The following is a 20,715-nucleotide window of genomic DNA, read 5'->3' as shown; positions in this document are numbered from 1 at the left end:
GAGGATTTCTCTCTTTTTGTTGAGACATATCCATGTAAGCTTTGTGGGATTCTCTCCACCCAGTGTTTGAAACAGTTCCCTGGCTCCTCACCTTGGGGAGCTGGTGCTTTCTGAATATTCAAGGGGGACAAGGATGTGAAGGGTCCAAAGGAAAGTTCCGGAGCTTACCTTCCGTGGTTTTTCTTTCAAATAGTAACCCCCTTTCTACTATGATTGTATATGCCTTCTCGCTCTGCTTGTCCTAACACAAGCGTACTCATCTCTGTACACCTAGGAGACTGGTTGAGCTTATGGGGTCTTAGTTACTTTGGCAGATAGGCCCCTGCTTTTCAGTGGGAAACAACGGCTGAAGCAAAGATAAGCCTTTTCAAGCCTCTCCCTTTCTTCCTTTCTATCTCATCTGGTTCCAGCCTTCCCTAGTTGCTAGTTTTATCTGAAAACATCATTCAGCGAGTATTTACTGAGCTTACTTGTGTTTTCCCAGGAGGGAATTCTCAAGCAAAGTTTTGATACAACATTTGCAACTTGAAAAGTTCAAGGTTTTTCCTTAAAGCTGAGAAATGAAGTGCTTGTATCTGAGCTTGGGTAACTGAATAATGGCCAGGACACCGGTGAAAGGGCAGGGCCAGCCCTTCCTCTGACTGTTTTGAGCACCAGGTCCGGGGCTGTTCACACAACTCATTTACTGAATGACTGTCAACTAAGTGTGAATTGTGGGCATCGTTTTCCTTTTTGTCCCATAGTGTGTTTTACTTGTGTAGTCTGTTGTAAAACAGATCTATTGGAGAATCTGAAGAATTTCAATTTTTATTTATGAAGTGCCACTCATGCTAGTGGCGTCGATTTTTCTTCCTCCGTGTGGCCCCCTGAGATTTTATATGGGTTTGGGGACCCTGCAGGGCCTCCACCAGAGAGCCTGGGAGTCATGTTTGCATGTTTGAGGCTGAGTAACTTTCCTTCTGAGCCCCGTGTTAGGCGCTCATAACATCTGCTTTCCTTAGGGAATTGAGCGATGCTGACTGTGATGGAGCCCTGAGCCTGCCGGAGTTCTGTGCTGCGTTTCATCTCATTGTGGCCCGGAAGAACGGCTACCCACTGCCTGAGGGCCTGCCTCCAACTCTGCAGCCAGAGTACCTGCAAGCAGGTAATGCTTCATCATAAATCCTAAACCTTAGGCGTTTCCTTCCAGACCTTGGAAGAGAGTTTTGTTCCTTAAGATGTTGTCCAGACACTTTGTGGAGTCCTTTGTATACACAGTTACTGTTCATTAACTGATATTAGACTCTCACAACTTATAATGTGAGGCATAGGGATGATCTAGCAAACGTGAGTCATCTCTTATCTCCATTCTAGTACTGTCTGGATGGATTTGAACCAAAGCCACGTAACCCTTTCATGAAAATTGTGGACCAGGCAACTACTGAATCCCCAGCTGATAAAAAATTAGGAGGAAGATCTTCCTGTAGAGCCAATGCTGACTTAGCATCTTTAGGCCCAGCCCGATGTCCCCGAGTGGCCTTGGGCAACGGAATGGACTAGGAGTCCTGTACCTAATGAAAAAGTTTAAAAATTACATGCAGTGAAATGTATGAAAGGCTCCGATCTTAAATGTACACTCGATTTTTAAAATATGTATCCACCCATGTAACTGCAATCAGATATAGAACATTCTAGCACGCCAGAAAGTTAGAATAGAGCTCTCTTTGTCTTTCTCATTAATAAAACAGTTACCCCCAAATCCTTTGGATAGGAAAGAGTCATGGTGAGTCCAACCTTTGTATTAACTTCTTTGGAAGATTGAAAAAATTAATAGTGTCTCTTGCCCTTTCAAAGGCAGTGGGCTGATTTCTGATGTGAATTTTATTATTCACAGAAGTATAGCCTTCATCGAAAGGGTCCAGAAATAGCTGGTGCTTTCAACAGACTCTCTCACTTTTTAGAGAGGGCCTCTAAAACGTGAGAGCTTAGTCATTGATGATTATTGGCAGGAGGGAACCAGTGTCTAAAGAAAATGTGATTAGTCATGAACAGATCATAAATTTCCTGGTTAGATCTGGAAAGGCCTTAGGTTATCTTGTCTTGTCTCCTCCTCATAACGACACTAGATTCAAAGTACCCAGTGACTTATCTAAGTCAGTCTTCGGGTCTCTGACTCTTAAATAAAAAGTCTGTCATTCTGTGTTAGGTAGTGACGGGGTGGAGGCTCAACCAAAAGGAAGAGACTAAGTATGTGGCTGGTGCCAGGGACCGGTGAACATGTTGGGGGAAGCATGACCCATTCTGGAATCTTGCCCAGAGGCCCTCAGATAATGTACAAAGGGGAGGGTTCAGAGAGCAAAAGCTATTACTTGTTTCAGAGCTTGGACTTTGCTAATAGCAGCTGCTTTCTGACTCCAGCGGGCCGTAACTCCAGCGTGTTCCCCTTCCTTACAGTCTGGGGGAGACCCTCAGGGGTGCCCAGGAACTAGTTTGCAGTTGGGCAGCATGACACACTGCTCTGTTTCCTCTTTAGTGTCTCTCTCTGTGTCCCTGTCTCTGTCTCGCTGTCTCTCCTCCCTCTCTTTCCTGTTTGGGGTCTTGAGGAATGCTGTTTGCTTGTTCTTATGTGGTGTGGCTATGGAACCTAGGCTGGGTGTCATGACTTCTTATTTGAGGAGTCACTTTGTAGGTGTTCAGGTGTTTCACGGAGTGTTTCAAAAGTCACTGATGAAATTTTTAAAGGTCTGAAAGCCCTGAGCAAAAAGTGTATTAACAAAAGAGAAATAGCCTCTTGATTCCTTTACTGCTGCAAATGGCTGCTTTTACCTTGCTTACGCAGTACAGGGGAGTCTAAAAAATAGAGCCTCAGTCAAGAGCATCTCCCTTTATTTTGAATGAAGTCCACCCCCCATTTCTTAATGGCCTTTTATGGAGCATGCATTTATATAGAGACAACTGAAGAAGAATCCATCATATACCCTTCAATTAAACAAAAATTGCACATCATTTCCAGAGTTTGTGGGATTAATCTTAAGTAATAATTAAATAGTTCTAACAAAAACCATGAGAGACCTCATAAAACCCCATTAAACTTAGTGATAGTATGGCAAACCCTAAGGGTTTAGTAGTTGACTTTTAAATGGTTTATTAACCTTGTTTATTTTTGTATTTGGTTCAAGAAAATGGCCAGAACTCTTTGGGTCTTCTCTGTGCTTTTTAATTGTTTTAAATACATTTATTTATTTTATTTTTGGCTGTGTTGGGTCTTTGTTGCTGCGAGCGGGCTTTCTCTGGTTGCGGCGAACAGGCTTCTCATTGCGGTGACTTCTCTTGTTGCGGAGCACGGGCTCTAGGCACGCGGGCTTCAGTAGTTGTGGCATGCGGGCTCAGTAGTTGTGGCTCGCGGGCTCTAGCGCAAGGCTCAGTAGTTGTGGCGCAAGGGCTTAGTTGCTCTGCGGCATGTGGGATCTTCCTGGACCAGGGCTCGAACCCACGTCCCCTGTGTTGACAGGTGATTCTTAACCACTGTGCCACCAGGGAAGTCCCTGCCAATCTATTTTTAACATTTGATTCAAAAAAATGTTTTTAAACATGGCACTAAAATTTTGATTTCTTAATAGCTGGTCTTGACAAATTTGATTTGTAGCTTCTGTTTACTGTCTACCCCAGTCTGCTTTTCCTCTTTGGAATAATGACAATTTTCCTAGTTGTTGAGACATTTTTTTTTTTTACTTACTTTGTGACAAAAGTGGTGAAACAGAATCTGTTTCTAAGAAATAGTGTGAGTGTTCAGTGTTAGCTTACCAGGTAGGATGGTTTTTCTTATGCTGATCCACTCAGCTACCCAGCTAACAGCTGCTGTCACTATACTATGTTGGAAGAAACCCATAATGTGATTATCTCATTGTTATAAATCAGGAAGAACTTGTGTTCTTATTTTTGTTATTCCTGCTAACCAAAAGAAATGAGTACTTCATAAAGCTTTCTTCGGCACATATCATTGTAAGATCTTGTCTATTTACTTCCAGTAGTAATAGCTAAAATGAAGTATTTCCTCAGTTAATGTTTATGGTATTCAAACTATCACCATAGTTACTGCCATTTTAAAATGCTGCTAGTAGCTTAGTTGAAACTGAAGTATTGTGATAGTGATGGTTAAGGTGGAAAATGACTTCTGTGTTACAACATGAAATGCTGACAGCATGGACCTTCCAGCAGGAGTGCTGGCAGTTCAAGCCCCTGCTCTTCATTTACTGGCTCTCTGACCTTGACTAAGGTGCTTACCTTCGCTGCTCCTTAGTTTTATTGCGTGTAAAGTGGGCATGGCAGAAGTACTAGCTTGTACACGTAAAGAACTTGAAATACTACCTCACCGTGATTAGTGCCATCTCTCGCATATAGGAGCTGGCTGATTTTGTTGCTCTATTTACCAAGCACAGAAAAGCTGCTAGGAAACGACGACCACCATGACTATAGTATATATTCTTATGCATTCTTTTTGTTTCTTCTTAGCCTTTCCTAAGCCCAAGTGGGAGTGTGCGTTATTTGATTCTTATTCTGAGTCAGTGCCAGCAAACCAACAACCCCGTGACTTGAATCGGATGGAGGTAAAAGATCTTCATATGTTAATAAGTGAGGATGTGTGTACTATTAAATCCATTAGCTGATTGTTCTTTACAAACTCTGGAAAATTTGCTTTCGTAACGATTTCTCTTAATACTTAGTACTTACCTTGGAGCTCAGCATTTCAAATCTAGACACCAGATATATCTATAATTATCTTTTTTTCTCTTCTCCCTAAAACTAGATTTGGTGAAAAAAGCAAAGTAGCCTCTTGACCTTTTAGAGGTGAAATTTAGGTATAGCCAAACTAAGCCAGGAAAACGTAAGCCAGGTTATTTGCTTCAACCGAGCTTTAATTTTGAAGTAAACATTGTAAAGTTGTATTTTTAGCAGCTGATTATTAACAAGGTGTAATGAATCAGAACAGTTTTGAGAGGAGGTTTGAGAACTGTATATGAGGGCCCCAGATCACATTGAAAGCTGCCTGATTTGGATGGTCCTCAAGAGAAACCCGAAGAATTCCTATAATGTTGGGCCACTGATGCAGGGGCTTAACTGTGTGCTTTAGGGGTCCTTATGGTTATTGTTAATATCAGCACTTTCGTCACCGTCACCACCATTATGATTGCTGTGATGACAACTTATGATATCTGCTGTTCCCAACCTGAAAAAAGTCTGGAAATGTTTCATAAATGGAGGTTTGTTCATAGGCTCCTATTACAGTGCTCCGACGTTGCAAGATGATAGAAGTCAAAGGCAGGATACAGGGCCATTTAAAAAATTTCTTGTGATTGTGTGTGATTATTTATTCTTTCCCACAAGGCTCTCGTGCCTGTAGTGCATGTTGTGGATGCCATCCTCTGCTCTTCTCTGAGCGAATCAAGCCTGCTTCTGCTGCGCCCCCTCTGATAACGTCTCTCTTGACCTCTCTACTGCTCTTTGAGTCGTAGCCTCCGTGTTCCTTTGCTCAGCAGATTTCTACTCTTGGGAAGGAGATAAACTGATTTCAGGTGGAGTGATAGAGGTGCATTCTAAGAGTTTTGGCTTTTTCAATTTCTTTTTCTGTAGAATGTGTATGATGGTGAAGCAGGTATGATTGTCAGTCACTTTTCCCGGCCCTCGGTGTACTCTGGGGTTGCTGACAGTGTACGGAGAAGTTTGTCTGTCAGGCCAGGACAGACATCTCTACAACTGTCTTATGCAGTTGCCCTGTTTTATTTTTTTTGTTTGTTTTGGTTTGTTTTTTGTTTTATTTTTAAATTTTTTTTGCTATGGGTACCCCTGCTTGTGTAAAATTATGTTGTTGTTAGGTGATTTACTAAAAACGTCATAATTCACATTTTTTCTAGTTAAACATTTTGTTCCAACTTGCCATGCTATCAGATGATCTTTGCTTTTCCAACAGAGATAAATAATGCCGTTTGTTTTTGGAGAAATTAATTACTGACTCACGTTGCTGTTCTTCGTGCACTCACTTATCATCTCTAAAAGGAAAGGAGCAAATATCCAGGTGTCTGTGAAGCCTGGAAATGGAGATATTTTAAACACAGGAATGCATGCTTGGAGTTTATTTTATTTTATTATTATTATTTTTTGGCCACGCCACATGGCTTGTGGGATCTTAGTTCCCCAACCAGCGATTGAACCTGGGCTCTTGGCAGTGAAAGCGTGTAGTCCTAACCACTGGACTGCCAGGGAATTCCCCAGGCTTGGAGTTTAGATAGATCTTGGTACCAGCCCTGTGAAGGATGACTCCGTAAAGGTGTTTGTTGTGAATGGAGCTATAGCTGAGTCAGGTCTTGAGAAGTTTGCTCAGCAGTACATCTTTTTCTAAAGACAGCAGAGCTGTACCATGTACTTATTTCCATCAAGAATTAAAGATTATAATTTCAGGGACACTTGTCTTTAGCAGTGCTTCTTAGGTTACTGGATTTCTTTCTTTTGTAAACAGGCTTATTGAGATAAAATTCATATACCATATTCATCTAAAGTATACAATTTGTATAAAGTATTCAGTGGATTTTTTTATATTGACAGTTGTGCAACCAGCACTATAGTCGAATTTTAGAACATCTTCATCACTCCAAAATGAAAACCTGTACCCATTAGCAGTCATCTACTGTTCCCTGCTTCCCCCAGCCTCTAGTAATCATTAAGCTATTTTCTGTCTCTGAATTTGCCTATTCTGGACATTTCATATAAATAGAAATGTAAAATATGTCGTCTTTTGTGACAGGCTTCTTTCACTTAGTATAATGTTTGCTTTTGATCTTCCAGTTTTATTGAGATAGAGTTGACATGTAGCACTGGATAAGTTTAAGGTGTACATACAGCAAAATGATTTGACTTACATACATCTTGAAATGATTACTGTGTTAAGTTTAGTGAACATCCATCATCTCACATAAATACGCTATTAAAGAATTAGGAAAAAAAATTTTTTCTTGTGATGAGATCACTTTGTGTAATGTTTTAAAGTTCATTCACATTGTAGCATGTATCAGTGCTTCATTCCTTTTTATTGCTGAATAGTATTCCGTTGTATGGATACTAACACAATTTTTGTTGGTCCATTCTTGGTCTGATGGACATTTGGGTTGTTTCCCCTTTTGGGCTGTTAGAAAAAATGCTGCTCTGAATGTCCATGTACAGGTTTTTGTGTGCACACGTTTTCACTTCTCTTGAGTATATATTGAGGAGTGGAATCATTGGATCATATTGTACCTTGTGTTTAACTTTTTGAGGAACACACAAACTACTTTCCAGAGCAGCTGCACCATTTTACATTCCTCCACCAGCAGTGTATGAGGGTTCCAGTTTCCCCATATCCTTGTTAACATTGGTTATTATCTGTCTTTTTGATTTTAGTCACCCTAGTGGGAGTGAAGTGGTATCTCGTGGTTTTGATTTGAATTTCCTAATGACTACTGATATTGAGCATCTTTTTGTGTGCTAATTAGCCATTTGTATGTCTTCTTTGGTGAAATATCTATTCCTATCCCTTGTCCATTTATAAACTGGGTTATTTATTGAGTTGTAAGTGTTCTTTATATATTCTGGATATAAATCTCTTATTAAATGTATAATTTGCAAGTATTTTTCTTTGTTTTTCCCTCCCTTTCTTGATAGTATCCTCTGTAACACAAATGTTTTGTATTTTGATGAAGTTCAGTTTATCTAATTTTTTTCTTTTTTTGCTTGTGCTTTTGGTGTCATATCTAAGAAACCATTGCCTAATACAAGATCATGAAGGTTTATTCCTATATTTTCTTCTAAGGGTTTTATAGTTTTAGGTCTTACATTTAGGTCTGTGATCCATTTTGAGTGAATTTTTATATATGCCGTGAAGAAGAGGACCAACTTCATTCTTTATTTTTATATGGATATCGAGTTGTCCCAGCATCATTTATTGAATAGACAATTTTGTACGCTTACTGAAAATCAGTTGACCACAAATTTAAGGGTTTATTTATGGATTCTCAATTCTAGTCCATTGATCTATATGTCTGTCATTATGTGAGTACTACAGTGTCTTGATTACTATAAGTTTCTGGTAAGTTGTTCTTCTTTTTCAAGAGTATTTTTGCTATTCTGGGTCCCTTACATTTTTATATGAAATTTACGACCAGCTGGTCAAATTCTGCAAAAAAGCAAGAAGGATTGCTTCAAATCTGTAGATGGATTTAGAGAATATTACCATCTTAACAATATTAAGTCTTCTGACCATGAGCACGGGGTGTCTTTCCTTTTATTTAGATTTTAAAAATTTCTTTCAACAGTGTTCTTTTGGATTTCTTTTTATCCATATTTTCTACTCCTAAATTATTTTATTCTGCTAAGGATCTGGATTACAATCCACGTGGGACAAGAAAATGAAAGAAGGGCGCTGTTGAGATACATTCTCTGTTCTAAATTACATCTGGAGGCTTCATTGTAATGCCAAGAATGACTTGCCTGTGGATGGCTAAGCCCTAGATCGGGTTACCACCAAACAGTATTCTAACTCCATTCTTTGAAACAGTTTGGAAACAGAAGTATTGCTTAGGTCTCTTGGGCTGTTCAGATTCTGAGAGGTAAACCAGTTAACCTTTTGGAGCACCGGCTAACTCCAGGAATTTACCCTACTTCTTTAAGTTTTAAAATTTATCTTTATTTGATTTTTTTAATATGTTTAAAATAAAAAGAATATCAAAAGGCATATAATGGCAAGTTCTCCTCTTATCCCTATCCCCACCTACCAATCACCCTTCAATTTTTATATATCTTTCTAGAATGTGTTTACATATATATATCAACTATGAATATGTATTATCCTTTAATCTTATCAGAGGACAGAGTCCATGTTAATTGAGAGTGTAGAAGAAATTATAGTAAGTAGATTTTACATAGAATTTTAAACTAATCAATACTTGATCAATTTGGGTATTCATCTTCTTAGTGTAAGTGAGGACTTCTTCCTTCAGTGAGTTAGCAGAAAATTTTGTTCCGCTCATCAGTAAAATTCTCTTATTCCATGACAAGGAGGCTGTTTGAATCAGGGTTGAACACCCTCTACATAAGAGATCCTGGCAAATACCCATGTGATGGGGCCACTTGTCAGAACCTCTCTCTGCTTGTGAGAAAGTACCTAGAGCACAGGTTTGTTCTTGACTGGAGCCGTGGGCAAATGCTCCACAACTCTGGCTGAGTCCCACACCAGATTGAGATATAATGCGTGGTCTATACATGTACTTCAATCTAAGTCATTATTTTTTCCCTCTGTGTATATAAATTTTTCAATACAAATTAACTTATACCCCACTAGAAATCTAAAAAATAAAATAGTATTAAATGTCAGGGTTTATGGGAGACAGAAATATTGGCAAGATACATAGCTTTTAAAAACATTTGCATCACATGTGCACATCACTTCATTTCCATTCCAACCCATATTATTAATTTACTTTTCTTTTCCAAGAAGCTATCTATTAAAGACATGGCCGACTTTCCTGTCCCTACCCAAGATGTGACTGGTGATGACAAACAAGGTATGGAAAGAATGAGTTTTCTCCCTTTAGGGACATTTTACCTATATATATTTTTAATCTACTTCTCTTGGAGTGGCTGGCTTCTAGAGCATCTGAGGACTGTTCTCTGTATATGAAAACATTTGGATGGATTAAGTAGTTCCAGTTGCTGTGACGAAACTATAGTTCATAAAGTGGTAACAAGACCTTGAGTGTCCACAGCCCTTCAGTTATGACCCTGTGCTCACTGCTGACCCTCAGGCTACTCCAACACCTTTTATTGGAATCTGGTCGTACTAATTAGGAAATGACTAGAAGCTGAACGGTTTGTGAGCATAACATCTTGTGTTGGCAGATGTGATCCCAGAATGTCAATATACATGCACATTTGTACACAGGTCTAATCCTCGAGGAAGTTACCTTCTGGAGAGAGTTTCTACCCCTGGGCTTTATTCTCTGTGACTTTGTGGGTGTTGGGTTGTGATGATTTGCTTATCTTACTGGACGGGTGAGAGCAGTGCAGCACGGTGTTCCGTGTTACAGCTAGCATCAAGCACAGGGATGAGTTGGCCAGGGACTTATCTAGAAGAGCAGGAGGAACACCCCACCTCCTGCCATACTTCTATATAATGCTTTATAATCTATCAGGTCCTTCCTCATGCACTGTATTATTCAGTCCTCACAAAATGGAATGGAGGCTGGTATGTTTTATCACATAAAATATAGAGATGAGTAAACTAAAGTTCAGGCAGTATGAATTATTTGCTCAGTAAGAAAAAGAGCAGGGATAAGAACCAAGATTTTCGAATTCTCAAGCCCGTATTCCTTCTATTATCTGATATTGATTCACTGCCCATGAATGAAAGGCTTATCTGAAGGGACTAAAAATCAGTGAAGCTATTTCAGGTTTTGTTATCATGACCTGCCATGGATGTAGCTTTGTATGGGAGTTAAACATGAAAAATGTTTCCCATTAGGAAATAGTAATTGCATGCTCTCTGTTTCAGTATTTGCTCAGGAGAGGCAGGCAGACCTAGATGTTATCTGTGGCAGCAAGTACTCTGATTACTGTCTTTACTAGTGGGTCTTAGCCTTGACTACCCATTGGAATAACCTCGCGAGCTCTAAAAATCCTGAATCCTGGCTGTCACTCTCAGAGAGGTCCTTGTATCTTTGCTCTGGATGTCAGGAAAGAAATGGGGAAATTTGATACTTCCTGGTAATACTCCTCCCAGCCACTAGAGGCACTCTCTCTGGAACATTGAAAATACCTCTGTTCTCTGTAGGAGGAGAACCTGTTACCATAGTTTAGGAGACTTTTATTGTTTTAGTAAGTGCTATAGCAACTTATAGATGTTTGTAACACCGTTTTCATAAGTGATGACTAGGGGTTCTTTGTTTTAATGTAATGTGTCTGAGACATAAATTTTTTTTTTCTTTACTTTTCCCTCTCTTGTTCTTTAAAAACAAAACGAAACACTGCTAGCTTTGAAGAGTGCTACGGATGAAGCCTTACCAAAGGATATGTCCGAGGATTCAGGTAGGAGAAAACCAATTTAATATATTTTTAATGTAGTTATTTCTTAAACAAACAAACAAACCAAAACAACCCTGTAGTTTCAGTGAGAAAACTGGTACATCTGTGATAGTATATATATATATATATTTCTGTCCAAATATTTGTCTTGTGTTTTATTCTAAGGAAACCTTTTGGTTTCTTTTTTACTCCTCCCCTCTTCTCAGGTATGAGAAGAGGGTGATTTCTTTTTAATTTCTGAATATAGGTTTCACTGAAAGGATTTCTCAGTTTGAATCGAGGGTCTCATTGTCACTAAGTATAAAATTGTGAAGGCTTGGATTTGGGAAGATTTCAGCAAGCCATTGTGATTTCTGTGTAGAGTAAGCTGATGGGGTGGATTAATGGGAGGCTCACAGGTGAAACTTTCCATTTCCAAAGCATAAATCTCAAACGCTTTCATTATGCTTCACCACCAAGAAGGCAGGTAAATGTGCTTACACATGGAGTGGATTCCAAGGAGAGAAATAAAAGTCGTATTTGCCCAGGTTCTTGGAGAGTCAGAACTGTGTCTGGGAACCATGGAGATGGTCGGGCCTGTGGCCTCAGCTTTCTCGACAGAGCCATCACTGAACCAAGATGAACCTAGCTGAGAACAAACTGGCTAGGGTTGGCATTACTGTTTGGAGCTCTGGTTATGAGCACATGAAAGAAGTTGCTGCTTTCTCTTTTAGTGTTATCTCTCTTAATATTTCATAAGTAAATCATGTTTGTTTTGGTTTACTAGCTATCATCCAGGCTTCATTTTTTTAAAGTTGGAACAAAGGAATCAATATACATCGAGGCTTATGCTACAGTACAGTATTTCCCAAACACTAAGTTCATTTAAGGTTTAAAAGAGAGAGGGGTAGAGGGAGAGAGAGGGACGGAGGGAGGGAGAATGAATATGAATGAGAATATATGATTGATTGCAGTGATAAGGCCTAAGAATCTGTATTTTTAGGCAGCCCCTCCCTCCCAGGGGGTTCCAATGTTCAGCCTATTTTGGGAACCACTACCTCTAGAAAGTGACGTTAAGAAATAGAAAATTAAGATCGTAGATCAACTATGACTCCAAAAGTGGTAGGAATTCTCAAGCCTAGTTTTGGCTTTTGGAACTGATTCAGGTTCCTTCATCATAGACGGAAATGCTCTATTTGTGTAGGACAGATGCCTGAGGTAGGTACTTTCCAACTCTAATTTCTGGAAATGAAGTGGATACATCCTAGTTTTTGTAAACTTCATGTTATGGTATCAGTAAAAGTTATTTAAATTTGGAGAGTTAAATTGTGCTTCTCCAACAGCCTTTTAGGCTAATAACTCTTCCTATTTTTTCCATGAGCATTTCGTGTTCTCTGGGACATGAGCTTTAGGTGTCATTTTCAACATTCCTTCATTGAATGGGGCATGGCGTCACCAGACAGAACCTATCAGGGTGTGCGTGCCACAGTACGTGAAGTATATCTGAATTTGTTTCACATTCTGTCTGGGAGCATGCTATGTGGTTTCTGATTTGTTCTTCCCTTTGCTGCCCTTTCTGGAGTGGATATGAGGGAATCCCTCATCTGAAAACGTATTTAATACCCTCTTTTCCGGGGAATGTTTGGATTCCTAGAGGGAGACACAAGAGTTTCAAGGTGGTGGTTTCTAATTCTGGAAGGCTGTCCGTGCCATGTGGGCAGTTCACCTCAGTTGAGTTGCCGCCTTCTGGAGAATTAAACTTTAGGCTTGCCCTCCTATCCTGTTTCTGTTTCCTGTAAAGATGACATGCCTGGAGTGTTCTAGGAAGTTCTCATTCTTCTTCCCTCTGCCCAGCTCAGTGAGAAGCTGTGATCCGCCCGTGGGCTTCTGCCTGGATTCTGACCCAACCTGCCCTTGCCATTTTTGTGGATATTCACATGCTCCAAATGCTGAGTCTGACTTTCAGGGGCTTGGAGGCTGATGGAAGACTTAACTAAAATCGTGTTCTCCAGCTTTTTCTGATCTCGAACCTATGGAAGCTTACCAGCCCTGCCTGGGATCTCATTTCCCTCTTTTGCTCTTCCTTCCACAGTGGGTGGTGATAACCATGATAATAGTAATGGTGGTGAAGAAAATGTGGTGGCTTACAGATGGGATATGGGACTCTGTCATCAGGGAACGCGGTATTCCTTGTTACATCTTTTTCTCATAGACCTTTACCCTTTTAAGTACTGAACATGTACATATTAGTGGAATCTGATGGATTTCTTAGCTAATGGCACATTCTAGCCTAATTCAAAAGGCTATACTGCACCGTGGCCATCTTTTTCTGTGTGTCTCTAGGTCCTGCCGAGGGCGTCGGGCCTGCTCGCCCTCACGCTGTAGTCTTCAGCCTGCTGTTGGTGATTCTCATAGCTGCCCAGTTGCTGGCAGCCACCCCTTGGTCTCTCTTTCCATTCCCTGCACCCACCTGCACCTCCCGTGCTGTCCTAGAAGGAACTGAATTTCAAAACCAGATTTCTAATCTTGAAAAATTAGGAACACCCTACAGCAATAATACGTTGCAATTCTAGAATACATTTAAGTTTTTAAAGCGCCTTCACTTTCTTATCTCTCTGAGTGAGAAAGGGGCCTCATTTTTATTATCTTCATTCTGTAGGTGAGGAGACTGAGGTTCACGGAGGTCACAGCTAGAGAGGGTCGTGGCCAGGAGTAGCCCCTGGACCTCAGGACTCCTAGCCTGGTCTCCACGGCTCAGTCACACCCATCACGCCATCTGCCTGCCTATCTCTCACCAGCAGGGTTCCCCGCTCCTTCCACACCCATCCCTCCCCCCCCCCCCCTCCCCGGCACAAAGGCAAAGATAGTGGCACTGGACAAAGGAAGTAACGGTTACCGCGGTCTGGTTTGGGGAACAGTGTTTTAAAATGGCTGAGACTTCTGCCCACATATTTCTGGGAAGCAGTGGGGCCTGAGAGAAGCGGGCTGGAGCCAGCCGTGGGCGGCCCGCTTGGAGGGTGGCCCTCAGCCCCGTGGTGGGTGGCCCTTGCAGCCCCAGGTGGCCCCAGGTAGCCTGCTGGGCTGGAGGAGAGGCTCTCTTGGGCCACCATCTTTTGCCGCCAGGGGGCTGGAGCAGGGGAGGTGGTTGTCCATCTTCGTGTGGGCGCACGAGACCGGCCAAGGCAGGCTCACACTGCTTGGGCCTCCCGTGCTTCTCGGGGCTCCGGCAGCCTTTCAGTGGTTTGCAGTTAAAAGGTGCTCGTGTCCTCACTCCAAGAAGCCAGAGCGCTTCAGTTGGGAGAAAAGCACGTCTTCTATAGCTGACTGAAGCTAAGGGGACGTGTGTTGCTAGTTTGCTTTGGGCCTTGTTAGCATCTCAGCTCCGCATTCTGCCCTGCTTATCCAACCCAAGGAGTTTAATGATCGTCAGAAATCCAGCATGCTTCATACCAAGGAGGGGTTTTATCTTTGGAGTAATGTTAAAGAGGATGGCATCATGCAGTGCGACATTTTCTTTCCGGAAAAATTTGTGCAAACAGTGTACAAACTATATTCTCCTTGCTCCTAGTTAGTAGCACTTTTTCTTTGAATGTTTATGACATTTTATGATGAAAAATTTGCAACGTTTGCAAAACCTTAGCACAGCTAGTGGTTTCTAAAGTTGTCTTCCACAGAGGATTGAAGACGTAAAAAGAGGATTGAAGACGTAAAAAATGTTTTTGTAAGTATTTCTCATTACTCCCAACAACTTATGATGGGAAAGTAGGCTCCATGTGTGTTGGTAGTGAGCAAGCTAGTTCATGATTTAAATTGGAGAAGGAAAAGTTGTATGGTTGACAAAATATTTTAATGATTTCACTTCATAATATTCTCTCTACGATTTGGGACACAAGAATATTTTCTTACAGGAAAAGCTGCATAGATCATTTAGACTTAACTGTGGGACTTTGATTTCTTGTGGTCATGTGGTCCTGGTGGTGTATTTTAAGAAAATCTTAAAATATGTAGCCCAATACATTTCTTCCTAGCCTTCAGGGGAGACTGGTTCAAAATCTATTATTACTAGGCTATCATGATAGACCAAGAAACCCTCAAGTCTGAACCCATCATTGTATAAATAGATAACCTCTTGAGAGAGTTGTCTTTTAGGCCGGAATTGGTTCATTAATCAACTTCGATTTGAGAATGGCTTCATGGCTAATGCTCTGATGAGAGGAAAAATATGTTGGTTTTTCTTTCTTTTTAATTGTGCCTTTAGCTTTAGAAATAAAATTATGGAATCACAAAAATGTGGAAGCGGTCAAGTTTTCCACACGGATACCTGTACCTCATGTTTACCTGTTGATGTGTTCTGTACTAGCCCAGGTGCTGCTTAAAACCTGTTTAACTGCAGACATGAAACCCAAGCAAACAACAACTAATCTTTGTTTCAGCCACTCCTAAGGATTCCAACAGTCTCAAAGCAAGACCAAGATCCAGGTAGTGTTTGTTTAACTTCTACTTGAATGCTCTTTGTGCCATGCCCCTGACTAGAAATAAACCTCCCAACCCAAAATCTTTTCCCTTCAATTTGAAGCTTAGGATGAGGGTGAGTTCACTCGTCATGAGGGGCCTGACTGGAGCCCGCAGTGCTGCTGGGGAGGTGCTTAGTTTCTGGGTTTGTTGGTGCTGGGAGAGGGGCTGCTGCTCTCCGGCCACCTAACACAAAGAAGGGGCAATGTGATGTGACCCTCTTGCTGCAGGATGATAACGAATAGGGGGAAAGTAGCTTTGGAAAGCGGGAAATACCGTTAAAAGGTAACTAACATTGAAATGTCCTATCATGACAAGGTGCACACCAAAAAATAGGAAGTCTGGGGGATAAAATCTAGAGTAGGGAACTAAAATGCTTCGGCAATTTCAGTGCAGCTCGGAACTTCAGGTAAGCAGTGTTTGTGGACTGTTTCATCCTCTTAGAGCCTCTTCTCAACTTCACAGTTTTTAAGTCAGTAGAGGTTAGTAGAAGAGGGAGAGCCAGTAAGGCAGTGCTGTGGTTGACATCAGACATCAGAAGGGAGGAATGAAGAGAAATACAGACTCTCATAGAAATACTAGAACCTCAAAGAGGGGAAATGGTGTTGAGACTGCTCTTTACCAGTAGACTGCAGTGGGAGACAGGATGCTACGTGTGTGTTTTCCAAGTTTTGCTTTGGCTCTTAGTGACTTTTTTCCTCCTTTGGCTGCTAGATGTATTCCTGAGAAAGTGAATTTAAATCGGATCGTATTTTGTATGCTTGCAATATTGCCAATTTAAGGAGCTCTCGTCTCCTTGTAAGTCAAAGAGTTACCCCTTGTAGAAGGTACAGATATCTGTGTTCATATTTTTAAAAATAATAGGTACACTAATTCGTTTTGGTAGGAAAAGAAGTTATAGTTCCTGTTTCTCTCAATGGCCACCACATTTGCTCATCCTGTTTTTGAAGGATGAATGGATCTTTTACAAGTTAGTCCGTGCTGGCTTTAGGATGTAGGAATAGTAATATTTATCTGCCTTCATAGTAGGCAAACCCTTCTCTGAATGGCAGAAATTGAACCTCACAGTTTTTACTTCTGCTGGCTTCCTCTCAAAGCGAGTGAAATGACAAAATCTCAGTCACATATTCTATTATTAATATCTCTGCTAAATTTTATATACGATTCTTTTAGGGATTGGTCTCTTGGTCTAATTTGGATGTTTTTGTTTTCACTACACCCAACTGGGTCCTTACTGAGACCGTGAGAATTAAATTATTTTAATCCTCCTTTTTAGAATAATAAAGCCATGTAGAAATGTAAGGGAAAGGAAAATCACCCTTCTAACACTGCTGCGTTCATCATTTTGTTGATTCCCTGCACATTTATGTTTTAATTGGTTGCAGTCATAGTTTTACTGTATCACTTATTGGATATTCATTTAACTTTCCATATAAAAATACAAATACGCAGGTTATATATGGAAGTAAAATGGAATAAGATGTAGTATGAGATTGTGTGCTCAATTATATGTATGTGTGTATATATACACACGCACACACATGATTTATACATGTACACATTATTTTCTCTCTCTTGAGTGAAAAATGTCACTAGAGCTGTATCTGACATAGAAAGTTCTTTCTAGCCAGGGTCTCTAATTTCCTTTTTTAATCAAGAGTTTCCATTTGAAAACTTTGTTGTCCTTTTCTATGGATTCCCTTTTATTCTGGTTGAAAGGATCAGAGCACCCTTCCTGCTAGTTCCTGCCTGCCTTTGTCTTGCCTGTCCTGCCAGTTGTGTTACAGGGACCACCCCAGAGCATGTCACATGCCATTATGGTGGCTTTATTAAAGATTGCAACCTTGCATGACAAAAAACCTCTGGACTACCACAAAGAAACCTTGAGGAAGTTATTCAGGAAAATAAGAACTTGCTGTGTCAAAACCAGCTTTACTAAGAACTGAAGTTGCTTAATAGTAATGGATAGATTCTAATTTCCTGAGTGCCACTGTAATAGCTAAATACCAAGACACTTTTCTGAGTTTAATTTATCTGTAGGACACATCTCTGATCAAAGGTCATTTTCTTCTTTGACAGGAAGTTAGCTCAGAAGCTGAATAGAACAGACATAAGATGTACACATGAGCTTCTTAGAAAATCATATTGGGAATTCATCCACAAACTTATTCCTAACCGATAGAGTAATGTACTGAGTTGAATTAATTTAGAAAATAAGTAGGGCTCTAATATATAGTCTAGCTGTGCCCCAAGTTTTCTTCCCTGGCTCATAGGCAGGCAGTCTCAGAACATTTTAAAGATATAATTTAGAAACTGAGACTGGAATTTGAATGAAACCTATGTAACCTTCTAGCTATGTGACCTTTAGCAACTTACTTAGTTCCTTTTTCATTAAATGCCGTGAATTGGAGTTATAATCTCTGAAATTGCCTAGTTAGCTCCTGCCTTGTTACAGATTGAGAGAGAAGGTTAAGAGGAGGCTTTTGCTTTGAAAATTTCCCCAAACCTGTATTTCTCATGGTAAGACAACCAAGGCCCCTCAACCTGACTGATGTGTGTTTTCCTCTCCTGAATTTCATTTGTGGCATATTCCGTTGAACATTTGATTCTTACTCTCAGCTTATCTGTCCCAGTTCCATATGTGCCTGTTATCACGTTTGCATGTAAACAGGAGAAGGGTTCTGCGGTCAGTTAATACCATGAAGCCCTTCTATTAAAGTATGGAAGTACCTAAGTGGAAGGGTTTACGTGTTATTAACAATTCCAACCGAAATGGATTTGAATTTACAGAAAGCGTTCCCTCTGGGGTAAGTTCAGGTCTAAGGTGTAATAAGAGCAAAGAGTTTAAAAAAGGTTGTGACTCAGGGTTGGGGGTTGGGCGCTTGTTGCAGCTGGTGTGGTATCCAGGGGGCAGCACCGTATCTGGCTCCTCCGGGAACTCAGCAAGCCTTGGCAGTCGCTTTGCCTTTTGTGGGTATTTTCTGTTTCAGCCCAGTTTCAGAGAGTAAAGCTTTGCTGTCTGCCTTCTGACCTTCCCTTATTTTGCTGCAGATCCTACTCTAGCACCTCCATAGAAGAGGCCATGAAGAGGGGCGAGGACCCTCCCACCCCGCCACCGCGGCCACAGAAAACCCATTCCAGAGCCTCCTCCTTGGATCTGAATAAAGTCTTCCAGCCCAGTGTGCCAGGTGAAGTGCCCCTCTGCGCCCCAGCCCTTCCCTTTCCTGTTGGAGTCATTGGATGGGTGTCACTACAGAGGCCTCTGTGGGTCCAGAGAACGAGCAGACCTGGCCCAGACGGCCTTCACGTGGCTGGCACATAGATATCACGTGTGTCTGGAGCCTTGCCCACACTTGCTATGGACCAGGAATTATGAAATTCTGTACCCAGAGGATGAAAATGCTTCCTCCCCAGACAGTGCACTGAGTGTGTGGCCAGGGTCTTGTTCTCTGCATCGTGGTGATTTGTGTCCAGGATTGCCATCTGTGATTTCCTCAGACGCTTATGCCGTTCTTCTGTGAAAGGTCTCGGTGGTCAATGCCTGGCCGGAATTTTCTGCATTTTATCCTCTGGTGAAGATCCTGTGTCCTCCAGGCTTAATGCTTAAGGGGGCTCTGCTTTCTAAATCTGACTGATGGTTAGGTGTTTAGTGTGGGCATCTGGGTCAAGGGCTCCTTCAGTTGGGCTGCTCTGGGGCTTCTGGGGATGGGACTTGCTCAAGGCAGCTGCTGTACAGCTGGGCTGGAGGCGGGGAGTGTGGGGCGGCCTGTCTGCTCCCCTGGCTCCTTGTGAAGAGGAGCTGTCCTCCCGGGAGCCTGCGGAACCGCAGATGCGAGCCATGCCTTCACATGAGTGAAGGTGCTAGCGTACAGCTGCTGTCCCAAGTGTTATTTTGGGAGGTGCAAGGGCCTTTCCACTGACTAATGCAAGCAAGCTCTAAATACAATGATTTCCTGGAACTTTTTCTGTATCTCTGTGCATTTTAAATCAAGCCAACCTCAGATGCTAGTGATTTGCAGATGATTATCTTTTTTACTAACGCAAGGAAAGAATCTCCTTGGCTCACACATGAGCGTGACCCCCGTGTCCCGGCAGAGCTCAGCATGTTTTATTTGTTCTAATAAAGTACTCTCCTCATAGTAAAGTTATAGATTGTTTTTTAATATACCAGAATCTGGAACTCTCTATGAAATTTGATTCTCTGCCATGAGTTCATCAGATAAAAATTTGTCTTGAATTTTCCCCCATACTTTGATCCAAATTCTGGCATAATTTCATAGTAACTGGTATTTGGGGTGGGAGTAGCCATGGATGATGATGCTATAAAAAATTCACGTGGCTGGTGGATGTTGACCTCGAAGGTTTTTCTGTGGACACAAGAAGGTTAAAACAATCTGGGCAAGCATCTCCGTACGTTTTCCTTGCAAGGAGAGGCTGGAAACATGCCCCCCCCTCAGGCTGTGTCTCTCTCCCCATGAGGAGCGCCAGCTATGCTGCAGAATGGATGGGCCGTGGCCTTTACCACGTGGCACCCTAGAGTGGGAGAGAGAAGACTGAATTTGGAGTTCAGCTCAGCTGCTTATTAACTATCTGATTTTCAGCAAGTGGCTTAATCTTTTCTGCCTCTCAGATTCCTAATTTCGAAAACAGGACCAACCCTCAAGAGAATTACAGGGTGTTGATGAGGTAATAGATGTCATTCAAGTAGTGCCATGTTTGGCTCCTAGGCACTCACTCCCACGGAAGACCGACGGGGAGAGGGGGGTCTGAGGAAAGCCCCTGACTTCCTGACCCCCGGTGGGACAGTTCTGTGCCTCGTTCCTCGCAGTCCCCGGGATGGCTCGCAGAGGTACCGAGCTGTGGCCACCTGTGGCAGTAGCCCCTCATTAACATACCTTGTCTGGGTCCACTGCCCTCCTGCCCTGTCGTGCTCGCCTCACACCGAAATCAAATGCCCGCTCCCAAGTCCCAGCGGTAGGGGCTGCTTTCAGGAGAGCCTGAATTCAGACGGCTTCTCTTTACGTCTCCGATGTTGATAGGACTTCAAGGGAAAAGTATTTTCATTTGATAAATGCCAAAGAATAGCTAGGTGGGTGACATCTGTATTCATAGCTTAATTCCATCGTCTTTCCAGTACAG

At 41.7% G+C, this 20,715-nt stretch overlaps 1 protein-coding gene across 6 annotated transcripts in view; it reads left to right on the top strand.

Moving 5' to 3' along the window:
- The window catches only part of REPS2 (RALBP1 associated Eps domain containing 2), a 233,700-nt gene that overhangs the window by 116,493 nt on the left and 96,492 nt on the right, over window positions 1-20,715 (top strand). For 5 of the 6 annotated variants that reach the window (XM_030848155.2, XM_030848153.2, XM_060292272.2 and 2 more), the window contains exons 8-13: window positions 1,002-1,144; window positions 4,492-4,586; window positions 9,500-9,569; window positions 11,035-11,088; window positions 15,498-15,543; window positions 18,628-18,764. In XM_030848155.2, coding sequence (XP_030704015.1) covers window positions 1,002-1,144; window positions 4,492-4,586; window positions 9,500-9,569; window positions 11,035-11,088; window positions 15,498-15,543; window positions 18,628-18,764 — 545 coding nt within the window. The remainder of the gene's footprint in view (window positions 1-1,001; window positions 1,145-4,491; window positions 4,587-9,499; window positions 9,570-11,034; window positions 11,089-15,497; window positions 15,544-18,627; window positions 18,765-20,715) is intronic. The other variant, XM_060292273.2, reaches the window with a different exon arrangement.

This window comes from Globicephala melas, chromosome X, assembly GCF_963455315.2.
Source record: "Globicephala melas chromosome X, mGloMel1.2, whole genome shotgun sequence".
NCBI lineage: Eukaryota > Metazoa > Chordata > Mammalia > Artiodactyla > Delphinidae > Globicephala > Globicephala melas.
This window is presented reverse-complemented; position numbering and strand designations above follow the sequence as displayed.